This window comes from Meles meles, chromosome 14 (assembly GCF_922984935.1).
Source record: "Meles meles chromosome 14, mMelMel3.1 paternal haplotype, whole genome shotgun sequence".
Classification (NCBI taxonomy): domain Eukaryota; kingdom Metazoa; phylum Chordata; class Mammalia; order Carnivora; family Mustelidae; genus Meles; species Meles meles.
The window spans coordinates 71529876-71549537 of NC_060079.1; the positions used below are offsets into that span (position 1 = coordinate 71529876).

At 41.2% G+C, this 19662-nt stretch overlaps 1 protein-coding gene across 1 annotated transcript in view; it reads left to right on the top strand.

Annotated features, from left to right (window-relative positions):
- Window positions 1-19662, top strand: part of DNAJC3 (DnaJ heat shock protein family (Hsp40) member C3) — a 53585-nt gene that overhangs the window by 15829 nt on the left and 18094 nt on the right. Inside the window, exons 2-7 of the mRNA XM_045978341.1 lie at window positions 1856-1966; window positions 9823-9947; window positions 11797-11871; window positions 17234-17386; window positions 18843-19024; window positions 19460-19579. Of these exons, the coding sequence (XP_045834297.1) occupies window positions 1856-1966; window positions 9823-9947; window positions 11797-11871; window positions 17234-17386; window positions 18843-19024; window positions 19460-19579 (766 nt within the window). The remainder of the gene's footprint in view (window positions 1-1855; window positions 1967-9822; window positions 9948-11796; window positions 11872-17233; window positions 17387-18842; window positions 19025-19459; window positions 19580-19662) is intronic.

Consider the following 19662-nt stretch of genomic DNA (forward strand, 5'->3'; position numbering starts at 1 on the left):
GAGCCACCCGGGCATCCCCAAAACCAGTCCATTTTTTTTTTAATCATTTTTTTTTTTTTAAGATTTTATTTATTTGACAGACAGATCACAAGTAGGCAGAGAGGCAGGCAGAGAGAGAGAGGAGGAAGCAGGCTCCCTGCTGAGCAGAGAGCCCGATGCGGGGCTCGATCCCAGGACCCTGAGATCATGACCTGAGCTGAAGGCAGAGGCTTTAACCCACTGAGCCAACCAGGTGCCCCAAAACCAGTCCATTTTTAAAGCCAGATACTGAAGGATGAATTCAGAGCAGAGAGGTAGTATGATAATTGGCGTAGATGGTCAGATCATGTTATTCTACTCAGAATTCCTCATTAGCCCCCCATTTTACCCAGAGTGAAGCCAGAGCTACACACAGTCAGGCCCTCTGCTTCTTTGACCTCCTCCTACAGGACTGTCTTCCTTGGTGCTCTGGGGTAGCCATCCTGGCCTCCCTGCTCTTTTTGGAACGTAACCTGCCATGCTCCTGACTTAGGACCCCTGCACTAGCTAGTCCTTCTTGGAAAGCTCTTTTTTCTACCTGTCTGCATGTGAGTTCTTCACTTTGCTTTGAGGAAGTCTTTGCTCAGATGTCAGTTTCTCAGTCAGACCCACCCTTGACCGCTTTAATACTGAGAGCCCCAGCACTCCTGATGACCTCACATGGCTTGACTCTTTCCATGACACTTTTTACCTACCATACTCTATAATTTATGTATTTAAGTCTGTCTCCTCCCTCTGTAATGTCGAGCACCATGAGTGGCAGAGGTTTTTGTTTGTTTTGCTCACTTACCCCAAATAACTAGATTAGTACCTGGCGTGTCGTAGATGCTCAGTAAGTACTTGAATATTAGAGTGCACTTGATAATGCTCATTAAAATGAAATTCTGGGAGCACCTGCCAGGCTCAGTTGGTTAAGTGTCTACCTTCGGTTCTGGTCACCATCCTGGAGTCCTGGGATTGAGCCCCACGTCTTGCTCTCTGCTCAGTGGGGAGCCTGATTCTCCCTCTCCCTGCTGCTCCCCCTACTTGTGCTCTCTCTTTCTGTCAAATACATAAATCTTTTAAAAAAATGAAATTCCAGGGGCGGCTGGGTGGCTCAGTGGGTTAAAGCCTCTGCCTTTGGCTCAAGTCATGATCGTAGGGTCCTGGGATCCAGCGCTGCATCGGGCTCTCTGCTCAGCAGGGAGCCTGCTTCCTCCTCTCTCTCTGCCTGCTTCTCTACCTACTTGTGGTCTCTCTCTGTCAAGTAAATAAATAAAATCTTAAAAAAAAATGAAATTCCAGTTTAACAAAGCAATTATGATTTCGTTGACGTATTTTTACTACTACTGTGGTGGGCAGTTTCCCTTCTATTTTGGAGACTGGTTACATTCTTTTGATTGACCAGGCTGATAATGCGTATGTTTTGGGGTCGCTTGCACTCTGTAAAATGAAGCACTGGGCTTTGTTGTTACCTTTTCTGTGTCACTCTTTAGCTTCTGTGACTCTTCTTATCTGAGCAGATTCCTGAAGCAGATAACTATATATATATAACTATATATATATATATATATATATATTTTAAAGATTTTATTTGAGAGAGGGAAAGAGAGAGTGCTTGCGTGCACCTGCGCCTGCGAGATGAGGGGTGGGGCAGCGGGATAGGGAGAAGCAGACCTTCCCGCTGAGCAGGGAGCCCAACACAGGGTGATCCGAGACCCTGGGATCATTGACCTGAGCCAAAGGCAGATGCGTAACCAACTGAGCCACGCAGGTGCCCCATATTTTTAACATTTTATTCTTCAGAATTAAATCTTGGTCATGGAAAGTTAACTTATTTTTGTTGTTGCTGTTTTAGGTGCTGAATGTGGAGTAAATGCAGATGTTGAGAAACATCTTGAATTGGGCAAGAAGTTACTCGCAGCTGGACAGCTAGCTGATGCTTTATCCCAGTTTCATGCTGCAGTAGGTTTGTATCTTGGAACCAAAACCCTCAGAGGCCATTCCGATGAAGTCTACTTAACAGCTCCTCCTCTGGATAACATTGGAAATAAACACTGTTTAATGTTTAAAGAAAAACAGTTAAAAATATTTGCAGGATTCTGGGTGAAATAGATTAATAAACACCTAACACTTAAATACGTACGTGTCTAACATGAGAGAATTTTCCAGATAACTTGGACTTTCTACTGTAAGTACCAAAAATAATTTAAGGTAATTTTGACAGAAACCTTTTCTCACTGTATTATATAGTTTTTTGCCCCCCTTAAAGATTTCACTGACGATGGTTTAATGATGACTTGAGAACATTGGTATGATTATTTTACTCTGAGGTCTTTGGGGGTTCCTGCCATCCATTGCCTCTTCTGTGTTGGTCAAACTTCCTCCATCTCTTAGGCTGTTCTGTTGCTCATTTGTTTTCGTCTGTAGAGTCAGCGGTCTTTGCACCTTTCAGTCTGTTGGGACCGAGAGAAACGAGATGGCCACAATGAATAGGTTCTAAATGAGGACTTAAAGGATTTTCTTATGAGTTACTGTATACACTTTTGTGTTAGGACTTTCTGACATTGACTTTTCTGAATCTTTTTTAAATTAATTTATACATTCTTACCTATATTGGGGATGGTTAAGAGTGACAAGTTAACTGCGAGGTAATAATGTGGTGGGGTTTTGGGGTATATTTTTAATAAGATAATTATTAATTATCTGGTTCTGCTCACCAGAAAAATTATCATCCTATTCTTAAAATTTACTTTGTAAACAGTACATGATTAGATTTTGGTTTGGCAATATTTTTCTTCAGGCTTTTTACTCAGATTTTCATTACTGATGTTATTAGCTCTCTAGAATAATAGGAAACCTAGATTTTAATCTTGACTCTGCCACTTGATAATGCTATATCATTGGTCAAGTTATGTTAAGTAAATTTTGGCTTAAACAAGTTACCTGCATATTAGCAGTTTTCACTGTGCTACCCAAAAAGGGATTTCTTTGTGAAGGTTAGGTGAGAATAATGTATACAAAGATTTTTTTTTTGAAAATAGGGTACAATTACACATGTAAGGTATGTAGAAATATAATTTTTGTGCCTCTGAAAATTAACACTTTGAAAAAACAGACTTGATGTGTTAATAGGATTTTCTGAACTATGTGAAGTTTCTGTTGGGAAATTTTTTCATTTTTGTGATTAGCTTACCTGGGGAAGTGGTGGGTAATTGGCACAATAATTCGCCAAGTTACTTTTCTTTTTTTTTTTCTTCCTTTTTTTTTTTTAAGATTTTATTTATTGGGGTGCCTGGGTGGCTCAGTGGGTTAAAGCCTCTGCCTTCGGCTCAGGTCATGATCTCAGGGTCCTGGGATTGAGCCCCGCATCGGGCTCTCTGCTCCGCAGGGAGCCTGCTTCCTCCTCTCTCTCTGCCTGCCTCTCTGCCTAGTTGTGATTTCTCTCTGTCAAATAAATAAAATATTAAAAAAAAAGATTTTATTTATTTATTTGACAGATCACAAGTAGGCAGAGAGGCAGGCAGAGGGGGAGGGGGAAGCAGGCTCCCTGCTGAGCAGAGATCCCCATGGGGGCTCGATCCCAGGACTCTGGGATCATGACCTGAGCCGAAGGCAGAGGCTTTAACCCACTGAGCCACCCAGGCGCCCCGCAAGTTACTTTTCAACAGAGACCGAATACTGTGTGACCATGTCATTACTGAGGCCACACTTCTCTGGTGATTTGAACTGTCTTCAGTGCTGCAGCATGATAATGAAAAAAAAATTTCCATTATTGTCTTAGATAAAGCATGTCTTAAAAAAAAATACTGATTCTTCCCTAGTAGTGCAAGAGTATTTGCAGAAAAGTAGACCTCCTACCCACTTTATACTTTATATTTGCTTTCTTTAATCTCAATTTAGCAGAACCGTTAGGGCCATGTAATATTGTTACAGTAGTTTAAAACGACTGCCTGTTTTTCTTTAGCTTCACTGTCACACAAGAATTGTTGAGATGGCTCTTTCCCAGAATACCCAATAAAATACTACTGTATTCACTGAAAGATGTAAATTAGGAAAGCTAGAACGTGGTAATTGATTTGTGGAATTCAGTGAAGGGAGAAAGCGAAGCCCTACTGTGTATTCGGAACTCGCAGAGTCCTTCTGTCTGTCATGATTTGGTCGGGTACAGCAATTCTCGGACGGCGCCCATGTCATAATTTCTGAGGGGGACCTCCGTAGTTTGGGACATTTCATCATTTTCGTTTGTGTAAAACACTGGTCATAACTGTAGAAAATAAAGTTTAAATTGTCTATGATGGCAGTACACAGGAGATAGTGACGGGAGGGGCGATGTCATGGTCTGTCAAATCTCTTGGGAGATGTGTTTATCAGAAAAGAGCTTTAGAGGCTCCTTTTTGATGGTCTCCTTTACCAAACATCAAATGTAGTGTGGCCACACTGGCTGCTTCGGGCAGCCCAGTGAATTAGGGGGTGCCCCTCCCCAGCAGTGACCATGTCCGGGTCTCCTGACTGGCATGTTGTGTGCCTACTGCTGCGGGCCGTGGAGCTCTGCTGCGCTGGGGGATGGCATTCGTGCTTTAATACGTCACTTTACACTGACTGCGTAAAGAGCTCATTGTTTACTCACTTACTGTACTTTCCAACTTCCCCGTTTTGTGATGTACTTTATTTCTTTAACTTCTGTGATTAGAAATTGATGTTAGGGTTCGCAGTAGAATTTGACTAGCAGTATTGGGAGTTATCAACAGATTGTTTTTATTATAATGCTGTAGCTGACATTATTTATGGTTGTGGCACCCTTCTATTTTCATTTTTGAAAAATTGCTAGATGCATTTTGAAAATTACTTGGGCTTGGTATGTTTTATGATTACATTTTTAACACAGTAAAAGGTTTATTAAAATTCAATAGCAACACAAATTGTTTCTACAGTATGGTACAGCTCTGTCAGTGATTTTAAGTTTTTTTGTATCAGGCACATGAATATTTTTTGGCAGAAGTTTTAAGATTTATGAACTGATGAAAACATTCTTGATCTGTTGGAAACTGATTTGAGGAAGAATGTTGATTACCGCTTTCCAAGAGTCTTCTGAAACAGTTGCATTTATTTTAGTGTTACGAAGCAGTCAGACACAAGTTTTGTTTAGCGATTTATCATTAGAGAAACTGTAGTGCGGTGTGAAAATGCACTGACTCTTATTCCCGCAGCATGATCTTATGGAGATAATGTATTCTGGGATCTGAAATCAATTTTTTTTGATAGATTTAACAGAATGTCTTAGCTATCTATATCTGGCAGGAATGAATGTCTAATCCAGCAGGTTAAATGGTGGGCATTTCTGAAATGATGGGTGTCCCCACTCACTTGGTGAGAAAATTAGTATCCCATTTATAGTTTTCCGAAATCAGAAAACAAAATCCATGTCTACATTTATTTGTCACTTAAACATATCATGATGTTTTCTTGTCAAATTTGTACCTCATTTGTGAGATGGGAATGGGCGTTACTCTTCACATTTAGACAGAAGGGAGCGAGGAGTACTTTAGTAACTTTCCAAATGCCACATTCTAACTTAAAACATTGTGAACTTCTTAGGGATGGGTAGAATATTATTATTATTGTTAGTATCATTATTATTATTTGTGTTAAAGTATAATCGGCACCCATGTTACATTAGTTTCCTATGGGGCTAAAGGAGTTAGTTTCATTCGGTTCCTCATTTTTGTAGGTTTATTGTTAAAAATTGGTGTTCTAATCCCACTTCATGTCTTAGAAAATACCTAAAAACTGAAAAATAAAGCAACTGAAAGTAAATGACCCAGAATTATTTTAAAGATTTATTTATTTATTTGACAGAGATCACAAGTCAGCAGAGAGGCAGGCAGAGGGGGAGGGGGAAGCAGGCTCCCTGCTGAGCAGAGAGCCCGATGGGGGGCTTGATCCCAGGACCCTGCAATCATGACCTCAGCCGAAGGCAGAGGCTTTAACCCACTGAGCCACCCAGGCGCTCCAATCCAGAATTATTTTGTATAGACATTTTTAATATATGTGTAATCCAATACTTAATACAAAAGCTCTGTCATATATAATCCTCCTTGGAGGTGTTTTTGCATCGACCGAAATGGTCAGTTTTTTTCCAAATTGAAGTCCAATGCAATTTTTAGTGAAAGTGCTGCCCTGATAAAATGCCCGATGTTAGCACTAAGCATTCTTCTTTTCTTGAAAGAATTAGGTGCAGAGTTCAAAAGAAGCAACATCTGTGTTTGCAGATGCCATTGCTAATTTCGTATTAGAGAGTGATCTAAATATTCTGCGAGGCACATCTATTTAAGAGCTATGTCCATTCTCTGGAATCCCTGCGTGGGATGGCTGGCAGGGAAAAGGGACTGTGTGACCAGATATTTGCTTTGCCTCCTGGGTGGGAAGCACTCCCAATGGAAAACTGCCCCGGACCGGCGAGGTCAGAATCTCCGAGCGGCTTCTCTTCCCAAAGCAGGAGATGGCAGCGTCTGCCAGACCCTCTGTGCCAACTCGGGCGGACTGCTGGGACCAGAGGACAGGCCCAGCGGAGACCTCAGCCCTCTTCCTCTTTGGTACCCTCTGACAAAAACCTCTTCTGGGCTGAACAGAGTGTGGCAACAAACCAGTTGCTCCCCAGGTTTCTAGACGTGGCTCTGGAAGGAAGACCCATGAGAAGGGAGCCACATTCATCCGGAGGTTGGGAAATGTTTTCCTCGGTCTGTGGCTGGGCTGATGTTGGCATGGTTCCTTCTTGTCCACAGCAAGGTGACACTTGGGAAAGGAAACAAAATAGAAATCTTTCTCGATGAGAAGGACCCAGGAATCAAGACTAGAAGCAAGGGAGGAGCTCCTGGGGTAGGATAGGGGAAAGGAGACCCTGTGGGAAAGCTGGCTAGCTCCAGGGACCAAGTATTACGGTGTCTTACGGAAATGAAAGAAAGACCAAACAGGCTGTTTGTGTTCTGACTTTGTAGTCCCTTGCTTGTCCTAGGCAGGTCTCAGTGTTGGCCTTGATTGGGGTGATCATTCCATTTCCTTTTATTTGAGTCCCTGTGGGCCAGGTGATACGGAGACACAGAAGTGAATTTATTCAAGGAATTTGTTTTCTCTAGACTGAGGCGTGTGTATAAATAATAACAGAGGGAGTGGTAAGTGTTCTGGGCCCAGTAAGAGGTATGGTATATTACAGAATGCTATGGAAATCGAGGGAATGGAAGGTGTATTTTCACATGTGTAATCAAATAGGTCATTTAAGCTGTGCCTCAGAGATCGAGTAGGATTCAGATTATTCAGTGGGTGATGTGTGATGTAAACTCCAGGACTTAAATCATGTCATTTGTAGTATTTACTTTTTTGCTTAGTGTAAATAAGTCATGGAAAATATAAGTGGTGTTTTTTTTTGAATTAATGAATATAGAAGCACTTCATGTTCATTGTGACACATTTGGGAGTATGTATATAGAGTATAAAGAAGAAAACCCAACCTGTCTGCCCCAGTAACTGCTGTTGACCTGTGGTGAATTTCCTTTTACGTTCAAAGGCAGTCAGTCAGTTAAGCGTCAGAAATCCATAGGTTTCAAATCATTCTCACGGCCATTTATGCTCACCCGACCCACATATTTAATTCATTGCACAGTCTAAGTTGAATATGAACTGAACCTAAAAATGTATCAGGTATGCTCTAAATGTAGTTACTCTGTTTCTTAGTTTTTCTTCAGGCTAATTACAGTCTTTTGTAGGAAATACCCTGTCTGCAGGCTGCTGACTGCTCTTTTTCCCTTGTCTTCCAAGCAAAACTGACTAGGAAAGAAATTTCAGTGATGCTTAGCTGGGTTTTATGGATTGTTTCTGGTTTTTGTTTTAGATTTGAGAAAAAAAGTTTTTTTAATTGTTAAAATGCCCAGTTCTCTTGGTTTTTCAAAAATGTAACTACAATAAAATATGTAGTATAATAAAATGCACATTACAAAAATTTACCATTTTGACCATTTGTGAGTGTATGAAGTTGGTGGCATTAAGCACTTTCACATTGTTGTTTGTACAACCCACACCAGCGTTCATCTCTGGAGCTTTGTCCTCACCCCAGACGGAAACTCCGCACCCATCAAGCAGTTGTTCCCCGTTTATCTGTCTGCATTTCTCTCCTTTCCTCTTTCTTCCTTTCTTTTTATCATAGCCATCCTAATGGATGTGAAGTGGTGTCTCAGTGTGGTTTTGATTTGCATTTCCCCAGTGATCAGTGATGTAAGCATCTTTTCAGGTGCTTTTGGCTATTTGTACCTCTTCTCTCATACATGGCTTCATAGCCTGCTCTGTCCTCCTGCTCTGCCTCTGCCCAGCAGTACTTCAGGTAGTTCAGTGCCATTAACAACTGCTCAAAACCATGATTTGCAGTGATTATATACCCTTCTGCCGTACAGATCCCCATTTGCCATGTTTTTCAAATAGTAAGACCTTCAAGGGTAGAACTTTCCGAGAGTTTTAGTTGTAAATCTTATAATGATGGAACATCTCTGTGCATAAATGTTTATTTGTTTAAGACACGTGGCTGGGTTTGGTCAAGAACATACATGTTTCAAAATTGCTTTCTAGGAGGACTGTTTGGCAGCACAAGGTCTGCTTCTAACTGTAGGCACTGAGCAGAGTGGAATTAGCTCAAAACCCAACGTATCCATCTGTATTCCTTCTTTCAAATATTGTTAACTTAATTAGTCTTGCTCTCATTTCCATTCTCCTCCTTTGTCCTAAGATTTGTACCTTTATTTCTTCACTGCCATTTTGATGGGAATTTGTGAGGGAGCAGAGATTGCACATTTAATATGTCAGTTTAATTGGAAGTCTGTGATTTTCTAAAATCCTATGAATAAGGCATAGTCACATTCTCGGTATTTTACTTAAGGAAGTTTCAGCAAAGACGAAGACTGAATTGGATACTTATAGAAGTTATGAGTTGCATATAGTTACTATTTTAACCAAGAGGTTGGCAAGCTTTTTCTTTAAAGAGCCAGATAATGAATTTTTAAGCTTTGTAGCCATACAGTCTCTGTGTGCATATTTTTTTATTTTTATTTTTTGGCAACTCTTTAAAAATATAAAAGATATTCTTGATTTGAAGTCTGTGGGTTGGATTTGGCTCAGAGACCCTAGTTTGCCAATCCTGTTCTGGCTTTTTTTTCCCTTAAAGATTGTATTTATTTGTCAGAGAGGGAGAGGGAGAGATACAGAACACGAGCAGGGGGCGCTGAAGGCAGAGGGAGAAGCAGACTGCCCACTGAGCAGGGAGCCCGATGCGGGACTGGATCCCAGGACTGTGGGATCAGGACCTGAGCTGAAGACAGAAGCTTAACCAAGACTAAGTCACCCAGGCATCCCAGTCCTGTTCTGCCTTTATTTGTAGTGATCTTGCTAGTCAACGCGACACATCATTGATGAAGAAATGCTTTTCTTAATGCCTTTCTTTCTTTTGTAAAAAAGATCTTATTTATTTATTTATTAGAGAGAGCTCAAGCAGGTACAAGAGAAGGAGCAAGTGGGAGGAGGGGCAGAGGGAGAGGGAGGGAGGGAGAAGGGAGAGAATCTAAAGCAGACTCTGGCGAGCGCAGGGCCCTGTGTGGGGCTCAGTCCCACCACCTGAGATCATGACCAGAGGTGCAGCCCGGAGATAGGTGCTTAACCGACTGAGCCACGTGGGTGCCCCTTCTTAATACCTTTCTTAAGAGAATTGCAAAATCTAGTACTGTTTAGGTTATTTGGGTTTTGAATAAATTACCAAGAGCTAATATTTGTAACTTTAATTTTCAGATGGTGACCCAGAGAACTACATTGCTTACTATCGGAGAGCTACTGTCTTTTTAGCTATGGGCAAGTCAAAAGCAGCACTTCCTGATTTAACTAAAGTCATTGAATTGAAGATGGATTTCACTGCAGTAAGTCCATCTAAACTTCCTTTAAGGGGGAGCTTATGGGAATTTGGAAGAGGTCATTTGTCTTTTAAGGTGAGGACCAGCCTGCATAGCTGGAGGATGGAGAAAGCCACCGTGGCGTAGTGGTAGGGCAGCAAGAGAAAGCCAAAGTTTCTGGAATCAAAGGTCTGTGTGAAACAGGAACAGTGGGTGCAGCCTCTGATTTTGAGAAGCCTGCCAGTGGTGTTAGCTTTGTGGTTTCGGAAGACCTCTGGGGGGCGGAGTGGAGGACAAGCTGTGAGGCTGAGTAACCAGCTGATGGAGAAGCTGAGCTCTCTGAAGCTGAAGGTCAATGAAAAGGCTGTCAGGGGACTGGCAGTAGTTCCCGTTAAGGCTGTAGCAGGAAGAACAAAGAACAGGAGATAGGTCGGTTAAGCAGCGGTTTGTGGAGAGGACATCATCGTGAATTAGGCTGATCCTCCCCTGCAGCCAACCCAGAAGCTTCAGAAATGGAGGAATTTACAGTTCTGATGGGATGTCCTGATGACTGGCAGCTCAGCATAATGGCTTAAAATAAATGGATAAGTTAGATGGTTTCAAAATTAATTTGGTAAAAAAACAAAGTTAATTTGGTAACTCATTTATTGTTTATATTCTACCATATTCCAAAAAGGACTAAGGCTAACTGAAAGGTATGGGTGAACATTTGGTGTGAAATATTATTATTATTTTAGGAATTCCCAAGTGTCAGATTTTTTTTCTTTAATCTGTTACTTTACCTAGCTAAGCACAACCTTTCAAAAGGTTAAGTAGTTCATTTTCCTAGGATTATAATAGCTATCAGGTAGCTGAAGTGGCTTTCATCTTGGTATTTATGTGTGTTGGTGCACTTAACAGAGGATTAGGGACATTTTTATATATTGTAAAAGTGATGTATAAGTTCGAGCGGACTATCAGTGTGGTTTCTGTCTTGTGGTCCCATTGGTCATCAGAGCGGTGGTGTTCTTGGAAGAGCTGGGATTGTGCACCTGAAGAGGGATATCAGATGGGGGCAGTGGTGCGCATGGGAAGGAAGAGGGGCTGTCACTCGGTTATAGTAGAGTGAATGTGTCCACTGGGAATTAATAAGAACAAAATAATTTCTAGAACTTTGATTGGTGAAGTCCCAAATTACACAGCTTTTTTGTAGTGACAAAAAGTTATTACAATGGCAAAAAAAATGTGAATTGAGATATAATTCACATACCACCAAATTCATCCTTTTTTAAATTGTATAATTCAGTGGTGTCTTAGTATATTCACAAGGCGGTGCAGGCATCACCACTGTCTAGTTCCAGAACACTTTCGATACCCCCAGAAGAAATCTAGTCCCTTATAGCAGCCCCTCCCCATTTATGCCGTGGCCTTTGGCAACCACGTCTCTTTCTGTCTGTCTGGATTTGCTTATTTGGACATTTCGTGTAAATGAAGCCATACAGTACGTGGCCTTTTGTGTCTGACTCTTTCCGCTGTGCATACTGTTCTCAAGGTCCGTCTGTGATGTAGCATGTGTCAGCCCTCATTCCTTTTTGTGGCTGGATGATACTCCATTGTGTGGAGAGACCGCATTTGCTTGGTGACGTTACTAGTTGGTGGGAGTTCACAATTTGGGGGCTATAGCACAAAAAGTATTTTTAAGGAAGTGTACTTTCATAAAAGTAACACACATTCAGTGGTTCCAGGAATTGTTCCAGGAAGAGTGCCAAGTCAAATAAATGGACATTGGAAAAGTAAACATCTCATTAATGCTTCATTAGCGTATTTGATTTTATTCTTCGTATTTAAAGAAAATTTGGAAATGCATGGTACTCAGAACACCTTTCCTTTTTTCTAGGCAAGATTACAGAGAGGTCACTTATTACTCAAACAAGGAAAACTTGATGAAGCAGAAGATGATTTTAAAAAAGTGGTAAGTTCAATATGTCTTTGGTTTTATGAAGATGTTGAACATCTTCATGAAGATGAATGGATATATTGGACTTCTTTATATTAAGACATTTAGTAATAACTTTATAGCTAAAAGGGACAATCATTTGTTTTGTGTATATAAAAGTCACAGTTTCTGAATTAATACATAGTGACTGACATGAGAGAATCACTTTAATAGTTGAAAGATAAAGTATGTGGAAAGAATATATGATTGTTTTTAAAGATTTTATTTATTTGAGAGAGAGGGAATGAGAGAGAGCACGAGAGGGGAGAGGGTCAGAGAGAGAAGCAGACTTCCCGCTGAGCAGGTGGCCTGATGTGAGTCGAAAGCCATTGCTTAACCAACTGAGCCACCCAGGTGCCCAAGAAAAAATAATTTTAATTCGGTTTATATGGCTCACATGTTCTGCTTTGTTTTGCATGAGAATCTAGAGATGTCACCTGAACTATTCTAAAACTCCTTAGGAAGTTTGATTTAAAAGGAAAAATGATTTAAAAGGAAAATTTGATTTAAAAGGAAAAATGAGACATTCTTAAAAGGGAATTTTATAATTACCCATATGGCTATTTTACAACGTGTAAAGTGTTTTGGATTTGATGGGGGATGGTACAGGTTACATGTAATTGAAAAATGATTTAGAGAGACGGCCAATGTCTTTATGTCCTCATGAAGCTGGTTTTAAGACCTGCATTTTTATTCTGTCTGGATTTGTTTCCGAAGTGGTCTAGAAAGAGCATATATACGGTGGACCTTTGAACAACAGGGGTTTGAACTGCATGGGTCCACTTCTGTGTGGACTGTGTAAATATTGTAAACGTATTTTTTCTTCCTTATGATTTTTTAAATAAAATTTCTTTTCTCTAGCTTACTTTATTGTAAGAATACAGTAGGTAATACATATACAAAAACATGTTAATTGACTGTTAACGATAAGGCTTCTGGTCACTAGTAGGCTACTAGTAGTTAAGTTTTGGAGGAGTCAAGTTATACGTGGGTTTGACGGGGTGGCAGGTGCCGGTTCCCCTAACCCTGTGTAGTTCGAGGGTCAACTGTAGAAACCTCATTGTTCCTTATTTGCATTTTTGTAGTTTGTAAAAATGCTTAGTTATGATAACCACTATGAAAATAAAACTGAAATTTCTAATATTTTTATAACCTTTGTCACAATGCTCAGTCATATGCAGAGAAATCCAAAAAACATTAGACTTAGTTGTATTAAAATCTAATCGGTGGTTGTCTCATGGTCTCAGTAAAACTGGGTGTTCCTTTATGTTTGCCTGATTTTCTTTACTATTTGGGAAGAAGCTGAGAGCAGGCTGAAGGACAGGTGGTGGGGAGGCCATGGTGTTAGGGTTACCTTTCCCCAGCCCAGTTCTTTTTTTTTTTTTTTTTAAGATTTTATTTATTGGACAGATAGAGATCACAAGTAGGCAGAGAGGCAGGCAGAGAGAGAGGAGGAAGCAGGCTCCCTGCAGAGCAGAGAGCCCGATGCGGGGCTCGATCCCAGGACTCTGGGATCATGACCTGAGCCGAAGGCAGAGGCTTTAACTCACTGAGCCACCCAGGCGCCCCATCCAAAGGAATTTTTATATGTTAAAGTAGACTCACAGGATCCTGGGCGTTGGGCTAAGATTGTCTTTTGCCCTTAGCAAAGTATCGACATTGAGGTAGTTGTGTTCCTAGAGGAAGGTCACTCTGCCTGTTTCAGGGACTTGCCAGTGGGCTATAAGTGGGAAGGAAATTTTTTTCTTTTGCCTTTGTTTCCCACATCATTATTATCCCCCTTTGTTTTGGTGAAGAAAATGTAAATAATATAAGTGACAAAGTTTTGGGCATAGGTGGTTTTTTTTTTCCCATTTAGACTTCATTTTAAAACAATAATATAAAATCTATTGGGCAATATTCACAATATGGCCATTGAAAAAATGGTAAACTACTCTATTATCTATTGCTGCATAACAAATTACTCAAAGTTAGCAGCTTAAAGCAACACACAGTTCATGGGGTCAGGAACCGGGGCAGGTTTAGCTGCGTCCTCTGCTTCGGCGTCTCTCACAGGCCACGTCAGGCGTCAGGTGAGCTTGCAGTATGACCTGAAGGTTTGGCTGGTGAAAGAACTGCTTCCAGACTCATCTCATTGTTGGCAGGATGCAATTCCTCTTGGGCTCATGGACTTGAGGCCTCTGCTTTTTTCCTGAGTGTTGGCTGGAGGCTTCTGTTGGTTCTTTCTTTCGTGGGCCTCCCCGTGAAGCATTGCACAGCGTGGTGGCTTGCTTCATTCGAGAATGAGCGCTAGCCAGAGGGAAGTCACCATGTTTGGACCTAACTGAGCAAGTGACATCCTGTCACCTCTGTCATATTCTGCGTGTTAAAAGGAGTTCCCACTCCATCCTGTACTCTAGGGGAGGGGATCGCACAAAGGTATGGGTTTCAGGAGGTGGGGGTCTTTTGGGGCCATCTTAGAAGTCTGTCCACCACAATTATCAACCCCTTGTTCTCAAAGTCCCAGAAATAGGGGTGTATTCAGATGAGAGAGCAGCTTGGCCCTTTAACAACCCCCACCCCATAGCTATTATGGCTGATCACAGTAAATGATAAGAAATAAAGTATCGTCATTGGTAGAGGCCTGTCTGAGGGGGTTAGAAGTATGAAACACAAAAGAAGGGTTATGAAGAAACGTGAAAAAGAGGGAGGGAAATGCTAACAGGGTCCAGGTTCTACCTGCACATATCCCAGGAGGAGTCCCCAGCCTGCGGCAACAGTGAAAATGTTCATCTCACTCAGCTTACTTTGAAACTCCTCAGGGTTATAAGTCCTTAGTTTGTTTTCCAGACTCTTTTCCTACCTCCTCGCAAGAATCCCCTCCCTCTCCTCCTAGCTCCCTCCACCCTCTAAGAGGTCAGAGAACCTCACCTCACCTCACTCCCTCTTTCCCATTCCCGTTGGGCGCTGAGCGCGGCTGAGCCCTCCATCCTCAACCTCAAGCTTTAGGGCTTCTCCTGCTCTCACCTCCCAACAAGGAAAATCATGTGGTAGACATCAGACTCTATGAAGTTTGAGAAGTTTGAGAAGAAAAGAATGTAAATTCCATCCAGAAGAGGCAGTCTCTCTGTCAGGCCATGACATGCTGATCTGCGGCTGTTTTACCGTCCTCAGGTTGGTCCTGAGCACTTCGGGCAGAGCACGCTGGAGGAAGGATGTATGTGTATATCACTTTGCTCTGGGTTAAAAGTCATTTATTAACTTATTTCCTATATGTACACTACTGTCCCCTTTTCAGTAGGATATCCTATTCAGAAATTGGAATTGGATATCAATATTCAAAAATGCAAAGTCAAAAATACAAAAATATGGAATAGGATATCCTATTCCAAAAGGGGCAGTAGTGTACATATAGGAAACAAGTTAATAAATTACATTTATCCAGAGCAAAGAGATATACACCTCTATCTTTCTTCCAGCGTGATCCGCCAGAAGTGTTCAGGACCATCCTGAGGATGATAAAACAGGTGTAGATTAGCACGGAGGACATGGGGAGAGGGAGAGGAGAGGGAGTTGAGGGAAAGTGGAAAGGGAGATGAACCATGAGAGACTATGGACTCTGGAAAACAATCAGAGGGTTTTGAAGGGGCAGGGGGGTGTGGGAGGTTGAGGAACCAGGTGGTGGGTAATGGGGAGGGCACGTACTGCATGGAGCACTGGGTGTGGTGCAAAAACAATGAACACTGTTACGCTGAAAATAAACAAATTAAAAAAAAGTTAAAAAAAAACCAAACAGCCGTAGATTAGCATGTCATGGCCTTACAGCAATTCCCTTCAACTGGGTAATTCAGTCCTGCAGGGACAGTCCTCCTCAGAGCAAGCTGAGGTGGTTAATTTCTAGTTACCTCTGAATACTTGGGTGTTCTCTCCGTTCCGTCAAAAGCCAATGGTTAAACAGACAAAACAATACCTAAAGTATCCAAAAAGCAAAATGGAGACATATAGAGCCTCTACTCAGAAATAGTATTCTTGAGGTTTTGCATCTGGAGTGTTCTCTACTACCAGGTAGCTGGTGGTGGCTGTTTTTTACCTAAAAGAGGGAGCAGTATGATTGGTCGATTGAAAGAGAGACATTTCTAGAAATAATCTACCATTGGGTGCACCTCACCCCAGATTGGAACCTATCAACTACAATTCCCGTCTTAGTAAGAATATTAGATTTCAGGAATTATTACATATAAACTAGGAAAAATCAGGAAAGAAGCCCCCCACCCCCGCCGCCTTGCCCAAGTCAGAGCTTTTTAAGGTAGGCACTCAATTTTTCTAAGCCATTAAGCTTAAGATTTTCCATTGGAGGAAGAAATTTTTTTTTTTTAAAGATTTTTATTTATTTATTTGACAGAGAGAGATCACAAGTAGACAGAGAGGCAGGCAGAGAGAGAGGGAAGCAGGCTCCCTGCCGAGCAGAGAGCCCGATGTGGGACTCGATCCCAGGACCCTGAGATCATGACCTGAGCCGAAGGCAGCGGCTTAACCCACTGAGCCACCCAGGCGCCCGGAGGAAGAAATTGTTAAGAGTTGCTTTTTCTGTGGCCAGGCTGGGAGTAGGAATGAACTATAAGCAGACACAAGAGATCTTAAAAGATGGCCAGAAATGGTCTAAAACTGGGTTAATGGGTACGTACTTGCTAAATATGTTAAAAGTCAGAATTGCGCACTCAAAATGGATGAATTCTGTGATATGAATTATACCTTGATAAGGTTATTTAAAAAGAGAAAACGTGCAGACCTCCTAAAACTCCGAGTCTTTTAATATAAGGTGTTATTCTCCCATTTTTCCCCATAAATTCTCATTACACCGTAGCCTCTCTGGTATCAAGTCTTCATCCTATAGCCTTTAAAAAATATGCCCTCTCCTCAGTTTCCCTGGTTTTCATTATTTTGGTAAAATTATTTTATACTTAAAAATACACATTTAGGAAATAGAGCTGGAAGGCAGAATACATGAAACTCCCTTGAGCGTGCAGAGCTGTACCCAAGCGGGAGGCGAGTGCTCGCCATCCTTCCTTCTTCTCTGTCCTGTCACATTCCCAAATGTGTTTGCCTCCTGGTGAGGTTCAGGGACCCAGGTCTGTTGCCCCAGCTTCCAGCTTGCGTCTGTGTACTGTCCCGAGTGGGGGTGACGTTTCCCTCCCGCCTGTCAGCCCCGGGGCACGTGCTCGGATGGGCCAGTGTGGCCGGCGTCTCTTCCCTTCGCCCCCGGTGAGCTTGAGGGTGTGAAATGGTCAGATCGGGGTGTGTACTGCGGGTATTAGATTTCAGAGGTTAAACATTTCTCATTAATTTCTCATTTTGATAGCTCAAATCTAGCCCAAGCGAAAGCGAAGAAAAGGAAGCCCAGCTGCAGCTTGTGAAGTCGGACGAGATGCAGCGTTTGCGTTCCCAAGCGCTTGACGCCTTCGAGAGCGCGGACTACGGCGCCGCTATAACCTTCCTTGATAAGATTTTAGAGGTGAGTGTCTCGGCGGTGCAGCTGGCTGGCCTGACACGTGCTGCTTTGCACCGTAAGGCGCGTTTATAGACTTTGACACATTACGTATTACAAGAAACAAGATAGGATAGAATCAGGTGGGTCTTTGGGCTTTTGGCTCTGAAGTGAAAAGCTGGTGTTTGTACAGAATGGAATTTGGACTGAAGTTCTCAGGAAATGTGCTGGACGTGCCGTGGACGGGGAGTTAAGTATTGTTATACATATCTCTTGCTTTGGTATTTCTATCTCATTTTACATTCTGTGTTGGGGGAAGAGAACTTGAGAGGTTACATAATGGGATTAAAGATGAAAAAATTGGTTGAAGGAAAAGGAAAAATCACGTTAGTGGCGAAGAGGAGTGGTTAGAATGGGAAGCTTCTAGGGAAGAAGCAGATGAACGGTTGACAAGATCCGGAGTTCTAGATGGGAAGCCCGAGTCTGTAGTCTTCTTGCCACTGACGGACTGAATGGCAGAGGGTTTCAAGAAGGAAGTCGACTAACATCCTCAAGTGGAAGCAATCATAATTCATGTGTATTTATCATTTTCATAGCACCTGAGGATGTATGTGAAGTCAGTGCTTTGATGATTTTGTAGAGGAGATCACGTGGTGTGGTCTAGCAGAATTCATGTTTTATTATAGCGTTTTGTTAATGCTTTATTAAGGAAATACAAAGTTAAAATTTTTTTTACCTTCCAGTAGTTAGATTATCCATTTGACCTAGTTAATTATTCAAGATATTTTATTAATGTACAGTGTTGATTTTGGTATCTTAATACATGTGAAAATTCAATATGACTTTAGAAAGAACAACTCAGAAATATATAATATAAAAGATACTTCCCCAGGCTTTTTTGTTGGACTTTTGGGCTTAAGTTTTAAAGAATACTAGTCTGTTTATGAATATCGTCAACTTCTTCATAAAGTAGAAATGGTGAAGCCTCAGCCTTCCCACATTGTTTTCCTCTTTTCTTTTTGTGATATGAGGATTAAATTTCAAAGAGACAACTATTTATAAAAGAGAATTCTATTTAGTTATTAGTAGAACAGAAATATTTTACAGATGTAGAACCTAGATTTTATTTTTTGAGACTAGATACGGAATATTCTTTTCAACATCAGATATGCTTCACTGGGAACAACCTTTTAATAGTAATGTCATGTATTCTTATTTTCAGAGTTTTAAAATTATATAATTGAAGGAAGTAGGAAAGGGGCCTCATTATTTATATACAGGATATTCCTTCCCCCATTTAAGATGTCCTTGGAGAAATTATTTTGTCACATCTAAATTGTATCAGACGTTTTAGTACTAGTTATAATATAGAAATCACATTACGTGAAGATGCTTTCACGTTGAGAAATATGTAGGCAAAATGTGCGGGAGGGAGTGTGCGCAGTTTGCTGTTTCGTAAAGTCTAGCTCTCTTGTTTCTCAAGGTTTGTGTTTGGGATGCAGAGCTACGGGAACTTCGAGCTGAATGTTTCATAAAAGAAGGGGAACCTAGGAAAGCGATAAGTGACTTAAAAGCTGCATCAAAATTGAAGAATGATAATACTGAGGCTTTTTATAAAATTAGCACCCTGTACTATCAACTAGGAGACCATGAACTGTCCCTCAGGTCAGTTCCAGTGACGTGCACATCTCATCTTTCTCTTTTGGCAGTAAGATAATCATCCCATTTTCTTTTTAAGTTAAAACTGTGGTTAAGACTGTTTTCATGTTCTTCATTTATATATTTTGTGTTATCCTTAAGTTACTCTGTTTCCACATAGCTTATTTTCATGAGCTGCGCTTATGAAAGTAGAGATACTGTATTTGCAGAAGCAAAGTCGGTGTTTTATGTATAACCTACTTAAGTCATTTTAATTTGAATTCATACTTGTGTGTGCAACGATGCCAGATGTAAAATTGTATGGTGAATTGTTAGGTCTGTGTGTTTTGTTTAATTGTTACCAGAAAAATACCTTTTATTGCGATTTCTGTATTTGGTATGGAAAACTACTCATTGATTATTTTGACTTGGAGTATTTTCCTCTTTTAAATGCATGAGCAGCGAAGTTCGTGAATGTCTAAAACTTGACCAGGATCATAAAAGGTGTTTTGCACACTATAAACAAGTAAAGAAACTGAATAAGCTGATTGAGTCAGCCGAAGAGCTCATCAGAGACGGCAGGTAAGAATACGCTGGTTTGCACTGTGCGGCCTCCCTTGTATGCCTTTTCTGGGCACAGAAGAACAATTGAGCTGCTTGCTCTT